Source organism: Haematobia irritans, chromosome 4 (genome assembly GCF_050003625.1).
Source record: "Haematobia irritans isolate KBUSLIRL chromosome 4, ASM5000362v1, whole genome shotgun sequence".
NCBI lineage: Eukaryota > Metazoa > Arthropoda > Insecta > Diptera > Muscidae > Haematobia > Haematobia irritans.
The window spans coordinates 184,249,131-184,270,894 of record NC_134400.1 but is presented as its reverse complement, the minus strand read 5'-3'; the positions used below and the strand labels follow the sequence as shown (position 1 = coordinate 184,270,894).

Sequence of the window (21,764 nt, the reverse complement as noted above, 5' to 3'; positions counted from 1 at the left end):
GAAAAGGCATAAAATTGTACACATTTGTTGGAAATTTTATTAGAACTTGATGGGGAATGGCCCAAAGCAAATTTTTACAAAGTTTTTAGTCCTCAAAATGGAGTATTCAAGAAAAGTAATCGTGAAAAATGACGATTTTAGCGGCTAAAGGTGGGTATTAAGTTCGAGTTTAGCCGCTAAAAACGTCTTTTTCACGATTACTTTTCTTTAATAATCCATTTTAAGAAATGCAAACTTTGTGAAAATTTGCTTTGGGCTTTTCCCCATCAAGTTATAATAAAATTTGCAACAAATATGTATAATTTCATGCATTTTTCTTACTGATTTAGTTTTCACTTTAGCGATTTTAGCGGCTAAATCCGAACTTAATACCCACCTTAAAGGCGGGATTGGGCATTAGAGGGTTAATCAAAAATATTGATTTAAATCAGAAAAATGTATTTATAATTGTTGTAGTTTTTGCCAAAATTATGAATTTTCCACCCACAATCAACCAATATGAAGTTACTATAATAATTTTGCAAAAATTTAGCTAAAACATTTAATGAAATGTAAATTTGATTTTAAAATAGATTATACAAGTAATTTCATTACCATTCGGATAAATTCAAATTGATGAATAATTTTCCCCCGCCTAAATTCATTGATTCAATAAAGTAACCGTGAAATCAATGTGGGTTTCTGCACAGTGCCCACCTTTTCGCCTTAAGGTGGGTACTATGTTCGGTTTTCGAGTTGAAAATCGCTTTATTTTCGCGATTACTTTTCCTGAAATAATCAAAATTATAAATTAAAACCAAAATATTCCTGTAAAGTCTTGTCGAAATCTAGGGGAACAAGAAACTGCGCATCAATTGAATTAATTTATCTGCTTCATATTGAACTGTTTTATTAAAGTAACCGCGAAAATTTCAACTCGAAAAGCGAACATAGTACTTACCTTTAAAATTAATCTGATTTAATTTTTAGTTATCAAAAAGTAACCGTCAAAATAAAGTGATTTTCAATTCAAAAACAAAATATAGCACCGGCCTAAATGTTTTTTTAAATCGTCAACGTTAACCATTCGTCTTGTCTTATTTCCCTTTATTGTGACATTCGCATCAAAAATGATTACGTTTAACAACACTGAAATATCCCTGAACAACACTCAATAGTGTCTAATATATATTAACCTAAACTCAATTTTGTTTAATTTGTTTCCATAAACGGAGCGGGCGTTATTGTTGCCGGCAAGCGTTAGTAGTTTAATAATCAAATAAAGTTTATAAATTCCAGAGGTACATAGTTGCATATGTATACACCAAACCGCGGACGTGACAAATTAAAAAAATTTTTGCAATTTTCTCTTAGGGTAGGTACTATGTTCGGTTTTCGAGTTGAAAACCACTTTATTTTCGCGATTACTTTTTCTTAAATAACCAAAATTATAAATGAAAACAAACTTATTCCTGTAAAGTCTTGTCGAAATCTAGAGGAACAACAAACTACGCATCAATTGAGTTAATTTGTCTGCTTTATATTGAACTGTTTTGATAAAGTAACCACGAAAATTTCAACGCGAAAAGCGAACATAGTACTTACCTTTAGTGAAGAAGTCAAAGAAGTGCTGCCCTTTGTTCCTACCTCCCACTTCTTTTGTATGTAAAAAAAGTACCCACACAAATCAACGAAAAATATATAACAAAAAATAGGCTACTTCCTGCTTTCAAAGAATTTCGAAGATAACACAAGTGTTTAGTGTTCCACTTAACGATATTACAATTTTAAAAGAAAATACATTTAAATATCGCATTTTGTAAATATGAGTGCAATGAGAGTTTGTTGTATAGGAGCGGGTTATGTTGGTGGCCCTACTTGCTCCGTAATGGCTTTGAAATGTCCCGACATAACAGTGACAGTTGTGGATAAAAGTTCAGAGCGCATTGCTCAATGGAATTCCGACAAATTGCCCATATATGAGGTAAGTTATCATCATATTCTTACTATCTCTCCATTACGCATAAACCATGATAAATTTATTATCATTTTGCTTCTGATAACACAAAACATTGATGGAATTTGGTAATTTTAATCAGAATTCTTTGGATGGGAGGAGATGAGATTGCCAACACCTGTAGCAAACAGGTTTTTGCTGTGAAGAATGTTTGGCATGAAGCTGGAGGAAGTGGAAACAAGAAACAAGCTACAAATTCGTGTATTTCACTTTAATTGTTTGTTTTTATTTTGCGTTCATTGACATCACATTGTTATTTGATAATGAAATTTAAGAGCTATTGGCCTCGAACTTGTCGTAACACTTCTTTTTTACTTCAATGGGTTTGGTATTACCTAGAGTTATGTGTGGAAAATCTCTGTATTTATATTTGTTATCGAAATTTCAATTATGTTGTGAAGTGTCCATCCGCACATGACTTCCTTTATTTCCCAATACCCAGTTTATTTTGCACGATGCTGCCTGCGCAAGGTCAATATAATCTAATAGAAGCTTTAACTGACACCTAAACAGTAAAGTATTTCAACAATATACATAAATGTAATTGAAATTGATCATTGTTTTTTTTTATCGTAGACTGTAATTGAGTAAGACAGTCAATTAGAGAAAGTATTCAGAATAAAAGAGCCGAATAACCAATTTTCTATATCATATAATATTTTTTAGCAATCTACTTTTCGATGAATTATGTACAATAAACATTTAAATATGATTAAATATATACACTCATAGACATGGATAATATGTGCAGCAAGAATTATAGCAATTCTATATGTTTTATGTATATTAATGAATCGTGGTTCCCTGCTGACGAATCTTTAACATAATTATCCCGAAAGTGAGAAGTGATATCCGCACATGCGAAACGTGTTACAATTTATCAAAGAACAAGTTACTGATACTTTCAATGTCAATGTCTCTAAGGTACTACACGATCTCAGCAATTAGTTTTAAACGCTTGAACTTTCCGGAAGTCTTCTATTCCTGCCCCTGAATTATTTGTTATCCAACAACAGAGAAATTGATGGAGGGTTTCCGTTCTCAAGTAAAAATAAACCTAGAGAAAAAATCGAAGTATTATCTGTTCAGATATCTAGAGAAGTTATATTGAAGGTGATATAACTTCACTCTGGTATAGAGGTTGAGGTCTATGTTAAAGTCCACTATTACACTGGTAGGGAGAGATGGCTTCCTGAGCCGCTTTAGTGTGAGCTTGTGTGTGAGCTTCCTGAACCGCTTGAGTGTGATACCAGCAATATATCTATCTTAAATACAGCTTCAATAAATGTATGGAGTGCTGCTTTACCTATAATTACGCAATACATTCGCAACTAATTTCTTGATCACTCAAAATAGGAGAACAGAATATTGAGCTCACATTCATGTCTGATATTGCGGCTTGGACTGCACTTCGCTGGATATTTAAAAATGAAATAATGTTTCACATATATATTTTTATAGAACTTAATATTATTGTATAAATTCACTGAATTTTTTATCTCTATGCAAGTGACTACTTTTTATCTTGAAGAACTTCAGACATACCCTTATCTGGCTTTCTATTGTTCTATTTATTATCAAGTTTCTAATTAAAACAAGAAAAAGAGTCATGTATAAAAAAACAAAACGAAATCTTGGAAATGTGGCACATAGCGTTGTAAATTCAATTTTAAGGGGTTTCGAGACAAATTGTTCATTTTATCTGCTTTATGTTTGTAAAGATATATTCGTCATTGGCGTCCAATATAGGGTAATATAACGCAATAAAACTTACCAATATAATCCTGAAAGCCAATTCCTACGGATTAAATAAAAGGAAAAATATGGCTTACAAAAAGATGTATATACTGAAAATGGAGGTATGCACGTGAGTAATATTTTACTCATGACTTAAAATGATTACTCATGAAATGAAAATTCGTATTCACGCACGAAAACTCTTTAACGACTCACTCACGAGTGGAATATTTTTATTCACGCATACTGTCGATAAGTAGGAAGTACTATTGCATCTCATTTCAATTCTCTGGAGACTCTTATACATTCTCGTGACTGACGAAAACTCTCCTGACTCATGAAAATTCGTTACGTTTTAAATATAGTTTTTGATAGTACGTAGATAAAATTATTAGCCGACGAAAATAATGTAGTAGTCGGTATTACATATATGCCCAATTCTATGTAATTTACCTGGTGAACATGATTGAAAACAAGCAAGAGATGTTACGAGAAACATGGCACTATAAGTGTGACTAAAATTTGTAAGCGAATTCTACTTCTGAGCGTGATTATGTTAGTGAGCGAGAGCGTATTTTTGTTCACTTACGAACAATTAATCTCGTGACTCACGCTTTACAGGCTTATGAGGAGTTCTGGGGTATAAACCATAGAACAGTATTAGTCCCCACTGGACTTTTTTCCGGCCACATCTGAAATTTATATTTGAAAATGTATGGGAAGATACCTACCATGAACGATTGAGAAGACGAACAGTCGCTAAAATAAAATAATAAGTCGGTAAATTAAAAATAATTACATTATTACCAAATTAATTTTTATTGGGTACTCCAAAAGTTTTTTAGTACTTCTGACCAACCAATAATAGAAAAACAAAAAAAGGTGCATATTTGATTCAAGAATATTCATAACTATAAACAAGTATATACAGCAGTAAGTTCGGCCAGGCCGAATCTTAAATACGTGAATCAAGTATTATTGTTTCCATTCAAATTTCATGGGGGTTCGATGACATGTATTCTCCCAAGCAAAGCAGTTCAATCAGTACACTTCCCGCAAAGATTTTACCTATGAAGACTATATCAGATTCTGGATTTATAAGAATCATTTTTGTTTGAGTTTTAGAGGAATCATTAACATATCTTGTAAGTGTGCAAGAAAATGATGAAATAATGCCTTGATTTAAAATCTAAAATCTGTAGATTTTCACCCCCATTATTTAAATGATTACGAGTAGTAAAATCTGAAAATTTTATATTCAGTTTCAAGCAATTTTCATGATAGGTGCGCCTTCTATACCCTCAAGAAGTGAAATCGGCCTTACCAAATGGACCGATAAGAAGTAAATGCGATACACGATTTTGTGAGTCTAAAATACCAGTATATTTATACTTTAAGGCAAATCGGATAAAAACTATAGTTTCTAGAAACCCAAGGAGTTAAATCGTTTTCTGCACACCTCTTTATAGTCCTAAAATACTTCTAGATTTAAAATTTCAAGCAAATTGCATAAAAACTACGGTTTTTCGAATCCCAAACAATAAAATCATATTTTGCACACCTATTTATAGTCCTAAAATCCTCCAGATTTTCAATTTCAGGCGAAGTAAACAACAACTACGGTTTCCACAAGCCCAAAAGGTAAAATCGGGAAATCGGTCGATATGCTATACGAAATACACGCGATTTTCGGCACACGTATTTATGGTCCTACAATATCTCTAGATTTTCAATTTCACGCAAATTGGATAAAAATTACGGTTTCTATAAGCTCAAGATGTAAAAACTGGAGATCGGTATATATGGTGTCTATAGCGAAACATGGACCGATACTCACCATTTTTGACACGCCTCTTTATGGTCCTAAAATACCTCTAGATTTCCAATTTCAGGCATATTGGATAAAAACTACGGGTTCTATAAGCACTAGACCTCAAATCGGAAGGTCGGTTTATATGGGGACTATATCAAAACCTGGACCGATATAGCCCATCTCCGAACTAGACCTGCCTGCAGACAAAAGACGAGTTTATGCAAAATTTCAGCACGATTGCTTCATTATTGAAGACTGTAGCGTGATTACAACTGACAGACAGAAAGACGGACGGACGGACATGGTTATATCGTCTTAAAATTTCTCCCTGATCAAGAATATATATACTTTATATAGTCGTAAATCGATATTTCGATGTGTTACAAACGGAATGACAAACTTATTATACCCCCCGTCAACCATTCTATGGTGGTGGGTATAAAAATGAGTTGACGTTTGTATTAAGAATACGAAATACTTTTTCGGTTATCCAATCTTTTATAGAGAATATGTTTATAGAGAACTCTGGCAGTACAAAGTTTTCAGAGGGCAGAACATTTTTATTAAACAAAACAGGTATTGAGCTATTTCCAAGAGCATTTTTACAAATACGTGAATTGCTTTTAAATAATTATTTCTTATTTCAGCAAAACTTAATACATCAAATTAAGAACGGCATACTTGTTGTTGTTTCTTTTGTTTTGCGCACACATATTTAAACGTTTATTCAACAGCATAACACTTGTGCCTATGTAACCAAATATAAATTTAATGTTAATGAAATGGTCAAAGTTCTTTTCATACCTAACATCACCACTATGGATCTGTGTATTATAATTGCGTACATATGCTTGCAAGTGCCTAGTTGCCTGAAGCAATAATAATTTACTATAAAATAATACATTTTTTTACCGACTGTTTAAACTAGAGTGATCTCGATTTTGATTTTTGGCCATCCTTGTAATATTCATTTAGAATAACATATACGTATGTTTATTCTAGGGTATCGTATATCCCCGTTTCAATTAATTTCACTGGACTTTTTTTTTCTTGGAGCATCATTTCTTGCTGTAAAAATTGCAGTCACATGGCAATGCAACAATCTCCCTTAGAATACAGCATATTTCTGGTTAATTTTGGTGTTCAACACTTTTTTTTTAAATATATATACTTATCAATTGATGCAATTGTTTTGAATTCATTGGAAAATTAGTTTATCATGTTTCTTTTAATTACGTCTACATTTAAAACATGTGCGTTCTCAAGTACTCCATGTAATGACATTAAACAACGTCATACGTTAGTTCTTTGAAATATGTGATCAGTTGCAATTTTCCATAAAGCTCAAAGGAAATTTACTTTTTAACCCTTATCTTGTACTTAAAAAAATATCGCATATTGTATTAGTGGGTCAAATTTGCCCAATATAAATTTTTTCATATATATGTATTCTAAACATTGTTTTGGAACTTTTTTTAAAGGGCTCAGCTAAACAGAGCTTTAAACTCAACTAGTTCTTTAGAATAAAATTCTTATAAACAAGTAAGGAAAGTCTAAAGTCGGGCGGGGCAGACTATATTATACCCTGCACCACTTTGTAGATCTAAATTTTCGATACCGTATCACATCCGTCAAATGTGTTGGGGGCTATATATAAAGGTTTGTCCCAAATACATACATTTAAATATCACTCGATCTGGACATAATTTGATAGACTTCTACAAAATCTATAGACTGAAAATTTAAGTCGGCTAATGCACTAGGGTGGAACATAATGTTAATAAAAAATATGGGAAACATTTAAATCTGAAGTAATTTTAAGGAAACTTCGCAAGAGTTTTTTATGATTTATCGCTCGTTATATATGTATTAGAAGTTTAGGAAAATTAGAGTCATTTTTACAACTTTTCGACTAAGCAGTGGCGATTTTACAAGGAAAATGTTGGTATTTTGATCATTTTTGTCGAAATCGGAAAAACATATATATGGGGCTATATCTAAATCTGAACCGATTTCAACCAAATTTGGCACGCATAGCAACAATGCTAATTCTACTCCCTGTGCAAAATTTAAACTAAATCGGAGCAAAAAATTGGCCTCTGTGGTCATATGAGTGTAAATCGGGCGAAAGCTATATATGGGAGCTATATCTAAATCTGAACCGATTTCAACCAAATTTTGCACGCATAGCTACAATGCTAATTCTACTCCCTGTACAAAATTTCATATAAATCGGAGTAAAAGATTGGCCAGAGTGTGGCGCAGGGTATAAACAGATATACTTTTCTCGTGAAAGTTTGTCAAGTTTAAATTCGAATTTATCAAATATGTCAAATTCTACCAATTCTATATACATAAATAGTTTAGTGGGCACAGCACTACTTTAGCTTTTTCATTCTTATTTAATAATTAATTTAATGTTTTTTTTAGAATCTTTAAATATGATAACTTCTGTGCTATGTTAAGTGATATGGATTGATTAAAAACTGGAATAAGTAATTTTTTAATTTATGATCGGTATTGTGTGCTTTTTTCTATCTGCAAAAAAAAATCAGTAATTGTACTCTGTATTCGCTTCATTCCCTAAAAATACATATGTGATATACAAAATAAATAGACAAGTTTGCCCATGAAATTTTATATGTATCGGTAATTAATTTATACTGATAAGAATTCCAATCGAGCTGACTTTGAGTAGAGTAGCTTTTTTTATACCCACCACCATAGAATGGCGATGGGGGTATAATAAGTTTGTCTTTCCGTTTGTAACACATCGAAATATCGATTTCCGACTATATAAAGTATATATATTCTTGATCAGGGAGAAATTCGTAGACGATATAAGCATGTCCGTCTGTCTATTGTAATCACGCTACAGCCTTCAATAATGGCGCTATCGTCCTGAAATTTGGCACAGATTCGTGTTTTGTTTGCAGGCAGGTCAAGTTCGAAGATGGGCTATATCGGTCCAAGTTTTGATATAGTCCCCATATAATCGACCTCCCGATTTGGGGTCTTGGGCTTATAACAACCTAGTTTTTATCCAATTTGCCTGAAATTGGAAATCTTGAGGTGTTTTAGGACCATCAAAGAGTGTGCCGAAAATTGTGCCTATCGGTCCATGTTTTGGTATAGCCCCCATATAGACCGATTTCCGGATTTTGCTACTTGGGCGTCCAGAAACTGTATTTTTATCCAATTTGCCTGTAATTGGAAATCTAGAGGTGTTTTAGGACAAAAATTGTGCCTATCGGTCCATGCCGAAAATTGTGCCTATCGGTCCATGTTTTGGTATAGCCCCCATATAGACCGATTTCCGGATTTTGCTACTTGGGCGTCTAGAAACTGTATTTTTATCCAATTTGCCTGAAATTGAAAATACAGAGGTATTTTAGGACCAAAGATTGGTGTGTCCAAAATGGGGTGTATCGGTCCATGTTTTGGTATAGACCATATAGACCTATCTCCCGATTTTACTTATTGGGCGTCTAGAAACTGTATTTACAACCCGATGACCTATCTGTCCATGTTTTGGTATAGCCCCCATATAGACCGATTTCCGGATTTTGCTACTTGGGCGTCTAGAAACTGTATTTTTATCCAATTTGCCTGAAATTGAAAATCCAGAGGTATTTTAGGACCAAAGATTGGTGTGTCGAAAATGGGGTGTATCGGTCCATGTTTTGGTATAGACCATATAGACCTATCTCCCGATTTTACTTATTGGGCGTCTAGAAACTGTATTTACAACCCGATTTGCCTGAAATTAGAAATCTAGAGGTATTTTATGATCAGAAAACGATGTGCCGAAAATGGGATGTATCGGTCCATGTTTTGGTATAGCCCCCATATAGACCGATCTCCAGATCTTATTTCGTGAGCTTCTAGAAACTGTATTTACTACCCGATTTGCCTGAAATGAGAAATCTAGATGATCACAAATAGGTGTGCCGAAAGTGGGATGTATCGGTCCATGTTTTGGTATAGCCCCCGTATAGACCGATCTCACGATTTTACTTCTTGGGCGTCTAGATACTGTAGTTTCTATCCGATTTGCTTGAAATTGAAAATCTAGAGGTATTTTAAGACCACAAATAGATGTGTCGAAAATGGGGAGTATCGGTCCAAATTATAGACTATAGATCGCCCGATTTTAGATTTCGTAGTTTTTACGCAATTTGTCTGAAATTGGAATTGGAGGTATTTGAGGAACATTAAGAGCGGTGTCGAAAATTTTGAGTATTGGTCCATGTTTTGCTGTAGCCCCCAAATAGAATTACATCTCGGATTTATTTCTTAGGTTGCTAGAATCTGTAGTTTTTATCCACTTTGCCTGAAAATGTAAATATACTGGTATTTTAGACCCTCAAAAATTTGTATCGCATTTATTTCTACAGGTCCATTTTGTAAGACATTGATCGATCCACCGATTTCAATTCTTGAGGGTATAGCAGGAGCACTTATCATAAAAATTGCTTGAAACTAAAAGTAAAATTTCCAAATTTTACTCCTCGTTATCATTTAAATAATGGCGGTAAAAAATCTACGGATTTAAGATTTAGGGCTTTTTTTCATCATTTACACGATATGTTTATGATTTCTCTAAAATTCAAACAAAATTGGTTCTTTTAAATCCAGAATCTGATCTAGTCTTCATAGGTAAAATCTTTAAATTTATCTTCGGGAAGTGTACTGGTTAAATTGATCTGCTTGGGAATATCTGTCATCAAACCCCCTTAAAACCTACATATATTATCAAGATACCCGCAGCGACGAATAGTTTTCAAAGGAAAATATTATATTTGATTCTTGGTGGTGGGTATTTAAGATTCGGCCCGGCCGAACTTACTACTGTATATACTTGTTATGTATAGACATTTCTAACAGTAAATGAAGAAATTGTAATAAACCATTAGATAGTATTCTGGAAATTCTATTATATAGATAAAAGTTAACATAGCATGCCATATAGAAAATTACTCTCTTTTTTCATTACTTTAATGCATTTAGAATAGAGTAACTTATAGGTATTGTTTGACTAAGTAGATATTGCGAGTATAAATGAACATTGTGAAAAATACACATTTTACATTTGTAAAAATTGCTCTAGTAATGTTGCTCTATAGAGCAAAATTTTGCAGAACATTGTAACTAGAGTAGTAAAATACGGTAGACATAGATTATCAGTTTTATTGAAAATTCGACAGGTAAAGTGTAATTGTCAAATTATTTCCAAATGCGGATCTTGATAAATTAATAAACTGCATAAGAACATTTCCAAATATATGCAACATGTGTATGTATTAAAACAAAAAACATATACTGATATTTTAATAAATCATTAATTATATTTTTGTCGATTTTTTATGATAAAACAATTATATTTATTTGTTTAATTATTATTACAATTTTAAAAACTATAATAAACAAAGCACTACCTACAAAAACCTAATAGGTTGGCTGATAAGTCCCCGCTCTAACAAAGAAAAACACATTTTTTTGTCAAAATTCGTTTTTATTATTCAACATAGTTCCCTTCAAGAGCGATACAACGATTATAACGACCCTCCAATTTTTTGATACCATTTTGGTAGTACTCCTTCGGTTTTGCCTCAAAATAGGCCTCAGTTTCGGCGATCACCTCTTCATTGCAGCCAAATTTTTTCCCTGTGAGCATTCTTTTGAGGTCTGAGAACAGGAAAAAGTATCTGGGGGCCAGATCTGGAGAATACGGTGGATGGGGAAACAATTCGAAGCCCAATTCATGAATTTTTGCCATCGTTCTCAATGACTTGTAGCACGGTGCGTTGTCTTGTTGGAACAACACTTTTTTATTCTTCATATGGGGCCGTTCTGCCGCGATTTCGACCTTCAAACGCTCCAATAACGCCATATAATAGTCACTGTTGATGGTTTTTCCCTTCTCAAGATAATCGATAAAAATTATTCCATGGTCATTCCAAAAAACAGAGGCCATTACTTTGCCATCGGACTTTTGAGTCTTTAACGCCATATAATAGTCACTGTTGATGGTTTTTCCCTTCTCAAGATAATCGATAAAAATTATTCCATGGTCATTCCAAAAAACAGAGGCCATTACTTTGCCATCGGACTTTTGAGTCTTTCCACGCTTCGGAGACGGTTCACCGGTCGCTGTTCACTCATCCGACTGTCGAACGGACTCAGGAGTGTAGTGATGGAGCCATGTTTCATCCATTGTCACATATCGACGCAAAAACTCGGGTGTATTACGAGTTAACAGCTGAAAACACCGCTCAGAATCATCAACACGTTGTTGTTTTTGGTCAAACGTGAGCTCGCGCGGCATCCATTTTGCACAGAGCTTCCGCATATCCAAATATTAATGAATGATATGACCAAAACGTTCCTTTGATATCTTTAAGGCCTCTGCTATCTCGATCAACTTCTTTTTCGGTCATTCAAAATCATTTTGTGCATTTTTTTGATGTTTTCGTCGGTAACCACCTCTTTCGGGCGTCCACTGCGTTCACCGTCCTCCGTTCTCATTTCACCTCGCTTGAATTTTGCATACCAATCAATTATTGCTGATTTCACAGAGGCAGAGTCCGGAAACTCATTATCAAGCCAAGTTTTTGCTTCCACCGTATTTTTTCCCTTCAGAAAACAGTATTTTATCAAAACACGAAGTTCCTTTTTTTTCCATTTTTTTCACAATAACAAAAGTTGCTTCACAAAAGACGCTCTATCTCACAAACTAATTGACTTACAGACGTAAAATTTTGACACGAATCACTTGAAGGTTGGTACTATATAAAAATAATATGCATTTAATACTAGCGACGCCATCTATGTGTCAGACCGGGGACTTATCAGCCAACCTGTTAGAAGTTTAGGAAAATCAGAGTCATTTTTACAACTTTTCGACTAAGCAGTGGTATTTTGGTATTTTGACCATTTTTGTAGAAATCAGAAAAACATATATATGGGAGCTATATCTAAATCTGAACCGATTTCAACCAAATTTGGCACGCATAGCTACAATGCTAATTCTACTCCTTGTGCCAAATTTCAATTGAATCCGAGTAAAAGATTGGTCACTTCCATACGTTTCGACCAGAACTGGGACTGGTACATTCACACCAGGGTGTAGTGTTTTACCGGTTCTGGAGTAGATTCAATTCCCGTAGCGCAGTTGCTACTCTATCTAACGTAATTTTACCTATGTACCTGGCTATTAAATATGTGTTTTCAAACATTTGATGGAATCTAAATATCCTGAGAATGCCGGACATTTCCAAAGGACTTAAACCATTCTCCCAATCGTAAAATATTGCTGATTTTCGTTGTTAATTTTCTTAAGAATAAAAGCGTTTTCATTAAATCGAACGTAAATTTTGCTCAACCGTTCGTTATTTAAAATACTCAATGTTAGGAAATTGGACGTTCGTTAAATTGCATTTTCGCTAAATGGGGTATTCGTTAAACAGAGCTTCGACTGTATTTATGCTGATGACTCGTAAAAAAGTGGAAAATCGTCACATTTTCCTTAACCCTTAAATGCGTACTGTACAACTAGAAAAAAAATTTTACGAAGTCAAATTCAGTTTTTAATCTCAAACCAAAATTTAAAATCAAAATAAAATACAACAACTATTTTTGCAAAAAAAATAGAAAAAAATTGTTCTACGCAGAAGTTCTTTTTTTTACAAATTTGCTTATTATATATTTTTTCGGTTTTCTTGTCCATGTGAGGGTTATTGCAAATGTTTATTTTGGTTACGCAAAGTAAACACAACTTTTGGACACTTTGCGGTTAACATAAAAAAACATTTCAATCCTCGATGTTAAACTTTATCGAACTTCTGGAAATTGGGTATAAGATTTTCAAAATTTGGTTAAAGCATTCTTTACATCCCTGCACAAAAAAAAATATAAACCTGAGATTTTGTAGCATATTTTTTAGGACATATAATTTTCAAAATATTAAAAATATTTCCTGTAAAATAAATACATTTTAATTAACACAAAATTTATAATGAAATTGTTTTTCAAGCACATAATAATTTAAAGGTGACTGATCAAAGGCTAGGTCGCAGTTTAAGTCCAATCGCCTTCAAATTTGGCACAAGTTCCTGTTTTGGGTCAGAATAGAACCCTATTGAATTTGCAGATTTAGATATAGCTCCCATATATATCTTTTGCCCGATATGCACTTATATGGGACCAGAAGCCAGAGTTTTACCCTGATTTGCTTGAAATTTTGCACCAGGAGAACAATAAATACTGTAGTCAGGTGCCAAATTTGATTGAAATCGGTTCAGATTTCGATATAGCTCCCATATATATCTTTCGCCCGATTTTGCGTCATATAACCACAGAGGTCAAAGTTGTAGTCCGATTTACTTGAAATTTTGCACAGGAAGTAGAATTAAAATACCAAGTATACATGTCAAATTTGGTTGAAATCGGTTCAAATTTCTATATAGCTTCCATATATATGTTTTTCCGATTTCGGCAAAAATTGCCAAAATATCCACATTTTGCTTATAAAATCGCCACTGCTAAGACGAAAACTTGTACAATTGTCTTAAATTTTCCTTTATTTCTAATACATATCTATCGACCGATAAATCATAAATACACTTTTGCGAAGTTGCCTCAAAATTGGTTCAGATTAAAATGTTTCCCATATTTTTTTTACTAACATAGTGTACCATCCCAGGGCATTAGCCGACTTAAATTTTAAGTCTATAGATTATAAATTTTGTTCAGATAGAGTCAGATTTAAATGTATGTATTTGGGACAAAAACCTTTATATATAGACCTAACACATTTGACGGATTTGATATAGTATCGAAAATGTGGATTTACCAAGTGGTGCAGGGTATAATATAGTCGGCCCCGCCCGACTTTAGACTTTCCTTACTTGTTTTCATTAATTTTGAAATTTATCTACATAACAAAAATTCTCAAAACACAATGTTCAGAATATATTATTAATTATTCATTTTTAATTTTATTTATTGACATCTCACATTCATCCCTGTTTTATTTACTTATTCATTACTTCATCTCAGTACAAACATCTGTGTAAGAACTTTTATTTTTCCTCTGTACTTACGTATTTTATTTATTTTTTGTTTTTCTCCACATTTTGTAACATCAATCACCACCACTAATCTTAAATGCAGACTTTATTAATAGATTAAAAGAAACGTGGAGAATACGCGATGTTTGAAATATAATTAGAAAATACATTAGCATTAATCAGCTATTGAGCATACGTACATATATCCAATAACCAATGTGTTTAAGATATATTGTCTTTATTAGTGGGAGGAGTGAAAAAAGTTTTCAAATAAACACTGAATTCTTCCAAAGAAGTTATAGCATGAGCATTAATTTATATGACACATGCTCAAATACATTTGGTTATGTTCATATACCTTAAAGATTGTGTGTTCAGGTGGGCAATTTTTTTATTCTTACCTTGAGAATAAGAATTGGCAAATATAAAGAATGAAAAAATTCAATAAAAATTTTTATATTTGTTATTTTCTTTCATAGCGTATATCGGATATTTTTAAATTATTTTACAATATTTATTGATCTATCAATATAAAGTCTGTTGGGCCTCAATTTGTTTAAATACCCAGTAAAAACTCTCATTACCAGGTAATCTTGTAGGTAAGCCTATTTAAAAATTAATAACCACTTATTGATTGGCATCGCTCCGAATTACATTTATATACGCATGTCGTAGGAGGAAAGCACTTCTGCCCAGGCATAGTTTCGGCCATGAAATAAGTAGTGCTTTAATCACCTAATATGTAATCACTTATTCGTAGATACACCAAAGCTTGCAAAATAGCCACTTATTGTCTCAGGCATCAAAATCTCTAAAATATTGATTTCTATCGCCGATTACAATGGATCAAAATATGGCGAGTAATAATGTAATAGGTCATTAATTTAAAACACAATTATTATGAAATATTTGTGATAAAAATTTCTTAACGGAAAAATCTTCAGAATTACCGTTACATTACATATTCTTTTTGATTTTTTAAGTAAATGCTCAATTATGTGAATAATTATACATAATGGTACCATCATCTATTCTATTTTATTAAGTCATTAACAGCTAACTGCCTAAAAATTTGAGAATAACATTTCGAAAATTACCGAGAAGTATTTATTTTTGTCATTACAAGTTAGTCATTATAACTCACCGCAATGTAATGCAACGTGTAATGACAGCTTTGCTCCTGGTAATGCCAATTTCATTTCATTTATTTATTTTCGAATAATCTGTAAGCCTATTGTGGCCAAATCGATCATAAGCATCAACATAAGTACAATATTAAGATATTAATTGTAATGAGATGTGGTTACCTAGTTTTGCAGGGTAAATGTAATAAATGAAGAAATGAAAACGATGCTTCAATATGTTATCCTCTTAAGATATTTCAACTTTTTCATGATTAACGACTTTGCTCGATCTGATAAAATCGACAAATTGAATGTAGGGAGTATAATTAACAGGTTGGGTGATAAGTCCCCGGTCTAACAAAGAAAAACACATTTTTTGTCAAAATTCGTTTTTATTATCCAACATAGTTCCCTTCAAGAGCGATACAACGATTATAACGACCTTCCAATTTTTGATACCATTTTGGTAGTACTCCTCAAAATAGGCCCGAAACTGAGGCCGATCACCTCTTCATCGCAGCCAAATTTTTTCCCTGCGAGCATCCTTTTGATGTTTGAGAACAAGAAAAAGTCGCTGGGGGCCAGATCTGGAGAATACGGTGGGTGGGGAAGCAATTCGAAGCCCAATTCATGAATTTTTGCCATCGTTCTCAATGACTTGTGGCACGGTGCGTTGTCTTGGTGGAACAACACTTTGTTCTTCTTCATATGGGGCCGTTTTGCCGCGATTTCGACCTTCAAGCGCTCCAATAACGCCATATAATAGGCACTGTTGATGGTTTTTCCCTTCTCAAGATAATCGATAAAAATTATTCCATGCGCAATCCAAAAAACAGAGACCATTACTTTGCCAGCGGACATTTGAGTCTTTCCACGCTTCGGAGACGGTTCACCGGGCTGTCCTCTCAGCCGACTGTCGATTGGACTCAGGAGTGTAGTGATGGAGCCATGTTTCATCCATTGTCATATATCGACGGAAAAACTCGGGTGTATTACGAGTTAACAGCTGCAAACACCGCTCAGAATCATCAACACGTTGTTATTTTTGGTCAAATGTGAGCTCGCGCGGCACCCATTTTGCACAGAGCTTCCGCATATCCAAATATTGATGAATGATATGACCAACACGTTCCTTTGATATCTTTAAGGCCTTTGCTATCTGGATCAACTTCATTTTACGGTCATTCAAAATCATTTTGTGGATTTTTTTATGTTTTCGTCAGTAACCACCTCTTTCGGGCGTCCACTGCGTTCACCGTCGTCCGTGCTCATTTCACCACCCTTGAATTTTGCATACCAATCAATTATTGTTGATTTCCCTGGGGCAGAGTCCGGAAACTCATTATCAAGCCAAGTTTTTGCTTCCACCGTATTTTTCCCCTTCAGAAAACAGTATTTTATCAAACCATGAAATTCCTTTTTTTCCATTTTTTTTACAACAACAAAAGTTGCTTCACAAAAGACGCTCTATCTCACAAACTAATTGACTTACAGACGTCAAATTTTGACGCGAATCATTTGAAGGTTGGTACTATATAAAAATAATATGCATTTAATACTAGCGACACAATCTATGTGTCAGACCGGGGACTTATCAGCCAACCTGTTAGAATCAAAATATCAACTTTTAAAAGTTGCAAAATCGATTTCAACGAATTTTAATTAGCAATGTCACTGTTTTATACTCAACTTTCACACAATAGAGAATATATTTTTACAAAATTAAACATTAACAATTAAAATATAATATTAATTTATTATTTATCTTTTGTTTTGTTGCAGCCCGGTTTAGATGATGTTGTAAAAAAATGTCGCAACGTTAATTTATTCTTCTCTACGGATATTGAGACAGCCATAAAAGAAGCCGATTTAATATTCATTTCCGTAAATACACCCACAAAAACTTTCGGAAATGGAAAAGGTAATTTTCCAAAATAAATTCCGACAACATAGAATCCACAACTAAAATTTAAAAAAAAAAAAAATCTTTTTTAGGACGTGCGGCCGATTTAAAATATGTAGAAAGTGCAGCTCGTATGATTGCCGAAATTGCCCAATCCAATAAAATCGTAGTGGAAAAGAGTACAGTTCCTGTACGGGCTGCCGAAAGTATTATGCACATCCTGCATGCAAATCAAAAGCCCGGAATTCGTTATGACATACTTTCCAATCCAGAATTTTTGGCTGAAGGTACAGCCATTGAGGATCTCTTACACGCCGATCGTGTTCTAATTGGTGGTGAAGAAACTCCAGAAGGTCACAAAGCCATTGAGAAGTTATCATGGATTTATGAGCATTGGATCCCAAAAGCCAATATTTTAACCACAAATACCTGGAGTTCAGAGCTATCCAAGTTGGCGGCAAATGCATTTTTAGCTCAAAGAATATCAAGTATTAATTCGTTATCGGCCGTCTGTGAGGCTACCGGTGGTGATGTATCGGAAGTGGCACGTGCCATAGGCTTAGATTCTCGCATTGGTCCCAAATTTCTACAAGCTTCCGTTGGTTTCGGTGGTAGTTGTTTTCAAAAAGACATTCTCAATTTAGTCTATATATGTGAAGGCCTCAATTTACCTGAAGTGGCTGCCTATTGGCAACAAGTTATCGATATGAATGAATATCAAAAATCAAGATTTTCGCAAAAAATCATAGAATGTCTCTTCAACACAGTGTCGAATAAACACATTTCGATTTTGGGATTTGCCTTTAAAAAGAATACTGGAGATACTAGAGAAACGCCGGCCATTACTGTGTGTAAAACCCTACTGGAAGAGGGGGCCAAATTGGATATTTACGATCCAAAAGTAGAGCCGGAACAAATCATTGATGATTTAACACATCCCAGTGTTACAGAATCGCCCGAAACAGTTAAACGAGCTGTACAAATCCATAGTGATCCGTACAGTGCTGTAAGGGGAACACATGCAATTGTTTTATGTACAGAATGGGATGAATTTGTGGTAAGTGTATGAAGCTTTATAGTAGGTCCATTATTATTTCCACAAGATTGCGTTATTTATCTGTATATCGAGTTCCGCTAGATGGCGTTAGAAAGTTGAGATTTCGTATTAAGTTTTCTACACAGAAAATATATTTTTGTCTACAATCACAAAAATAATTGACACAATTAATTTTTAATTGAAATTATAATATCAATGACAAATGTCAATTAGAAATTTAATTGATACAGTCAATTTTTGTGATTTATTTTTGTTTTGTATAAATAGTTTTTGTAATGTTTGAATCACACAAGATTTTTTTCACAAAATTTGGAAGTTCATTGTACGTATTTACATTCCTAATTTTTTTCAACAAGACCAATTTAGGGGCTTCTTCTTAATATTTGGGGGGAATGTTCAAAAATCACCTGACAAGACCTTTGAAAGGCTTGATTATATAATAAATTAAATTAAAAAAATTTGTTGAATTAATTAAATTTTTAATTGAACATTTTTAAAATTCAATTAAAACTTATTTCGAAAGTTTTGATGATATTTTTTGTTTATCGGTTTAGTTTATATACACTACACCAGGGGTAGTCAACCTTTTTTACTTACCGCCCACTTTTTCACTTCGAGTGACAGAAAAATATTCTTACCGCCCACCTAATCCACAGAGTTGTTTATTGATAAACTGTTTTATTTATTAGGTTTTTACATTTCATTAAGTAATTTTAATTAAATATAGTGAAATATTGAGTATTTAATGGGATCCCTGAGGCTGATGCTGCGAAATTAAATATTTAATATCTGATTCTATTTTCGCCAAAAACAAGAGATGGTCTCCTATTCCAGAAATATTAAGACGGTTTCTTTCTTATTCCTGATTCGACTAAATATGAGGTAGGAAATGGTATTAATAACACTAGGTTAGGTTAGGTGGCAGCCCGATGTATCAGGCTCACTTAGACTATTCAGTCCATTGTGATACCACATTGGTGAACTTCTCTCTTATCACTGAGTGCTGCCCGATTCTATGTTAAGCTCAATGACATTAATAACACTAGTTTACACTGAAAATGTACATTTGATGAGAGGTTACTTTTCTTGTGTATTTTGATCTTCTGAATTCGAAAAAAAATTAATTTTGTACTTTTCCAGCCCTTTTTTCACTACAAAGGCTATCGGCCCGAGATATAATTTGTATAGTGAAAAAACATCGAAAAACTAAAAATAACGGGATATCCCAAAAACTGTTCCATAAAATTTTTTTGAACAATTTTTTTTTCGAATCAACATGAAATTGCGTCAATTGTATAACTCGGATCTAATGTTACCTTACTCGGTGAAGGAGAAGTTGATACATGCATTAGTTATGCCCCACTTACTTTATTGTATAGAGGTGTATAGCAGTACAACGGGGGAGAACTTGAGAAAGGTGAAATTAGCCGTGAATAGAGTAGTACGTTATCTATTATATTCGCTTGGACGGTTCGATCATGTTTCGGACTATGTTCGACGCTTCTTAGGATGTTCCTTCTCAGAATTTGTTGATTTAAGATCTCTGTTGTAATTTTACAAGACACTGTCAACTTGTTTGCTTTTGGACGCTCTCGTCGCAATCAATTGATTATTCCAACTGCCAGTCGATACATGAATAAATCATTTCAATCCTTTAATGAGTAGTCTCCTGACTCGCGAAATAAAACATATTTTAATTTCAATGGGATCCAAGAACATTAACAAACGCAAAAAAATAAAATAGAAAATGTATATATAACATTATTGATATAAGATTGCTGGTTCAATTTTTTATATAAGATTGTTTATTTTTATTAATTTATATTTAATATTTTTATATAATATTGTAATGTCCGTTAGAATAGTACATTGTAATTCGTTAAATTGGCCCTGTGTAAAGGCTTTGAATTGCTTAAATAAATGGAAATAAATAAATTCAGCAGATCAAAATACATAAGAAAAGTCACATCTCATCAAATGTACATGAAAAAAATTTTATTTTGTAAACTAGTGTAATTTGAATACCTCTTTCCACATATTCGAATATAAAAGAGGTATGTTTTTATGTTGCCACAACTTTTCATATCCGTCATTTTCGAAACTCTATTTACAATCTTCATCATATTTTATTTTTAATAGTTCTTCTTGATACTTTGTATCAGCTTCCTTAGCATTGGCTACAAATGGGGTTTTCATTGTCTTTAAAATAAAACTAAAAGCAATGAGAAGATAGTTAAAATATATAATATACATAGGAAAATTCTACCAGGTTGACTATCGCTGCACTACACAGATAAATAACGCCATCTGTAGGAAAATAATGGATGTAAAGAAAATGTATTTTGCTTACATTTAATTTTTTCTTCCTTTTTTAGACTCTGGATTACCAACGCATATATCAATCAATGATGAAGCCTGCTTATATTTTTGATGGCCGCAAAATTTTGGATCACGAACGTTTGCAACAGATTGGCTTCCATGTCCAAACAATCGGCAAGAAATACTCTCGTTCTGGTCTTATGCGTTCCTGGGGTAGTGTTCAACAATTGTAGGCTAATCAGAATAAAAATGTAAAACCTGCCTTCAGTTTTACGTCTTTATGATAAGCTTTACGCAACCATTACCCATCATTCTTAATATCTTACCTTGTCTCGTGTCCGTTTATTATGATGCACCATATTTGTTCGTAAACTTTTGAAAAGACTCCTAAATGCACACAGTATTTTTTTCTTTTTTTTTTTAAGAATTCCAAATGTATCAATCCTATTTACATGTAAATATTTATAAAGAATGTAAACTTTTATTACCTAAAAAAACATCTTCAATGGGCAAATTTTGCTATTGAATTCGAGCAATGTAAGCTACACTACAATAAAAAAACAACAACAAAAAACACAAACGAAAGCGGCAATATACATATATAATATTTTTATAAGTGAAATGTTTTAAATGTTTTACTTTTCTATTATAATAGATGACAACTTCATAAAATTATCAATCTGTAATGTATTTACCCATTTTACCATGGGAATGTCCTAAGTATTCCCTTTTAAGTTTCTCAAT

The 21,764-nt window shown here is 33.2% G+C and overlaps 1 protein-coding gene across 6 annotated transcripts; it reads left to right on the top strand.

Moving 5' to 3' along the window:
* Positions 1–1,149: 1,149 nt before the first annotated feature.
* Positions 1,150–21,674, top strand: sgl (UDP-glucose 6-dehydrogenase sgl). 6 transcript variants are annotated; one of them, XM_075303487.1, is made up of 5 exons: positions 1,150–1,280; positions 1,695–1,963; positions 17,524–17,662; positions 17,737–18,701; positions 21,077–21,674. In XM_075303487.1, exons 2-5 carry the CDS (start codon positions 1,805–1,807, stop codon positions 21,251–21,253), a joined length of 1,440 nt encoding a protein of 479 aa, XP_075159602.1. In that variant the 5' UTR covers positions 1,150–1,280; positions 1,695–1,804; the 3' UTR covers positions 21,254–21,674. The 6 variants fall into 6 exon arrangements, with proteins under 6 accessions (XP_075159602.1, XP_075159600.1, XP_075159599.1 ...); XM_075303485.1 differs by having other exon boundaries at positions 1,154–1,354; XM_075303484.1 differs by having other exon boundaries at positions 1,154–1,354; positions 1,655–1,963.
* Positions 21,675–21,764: the final 90 nt, after the last annotated feature.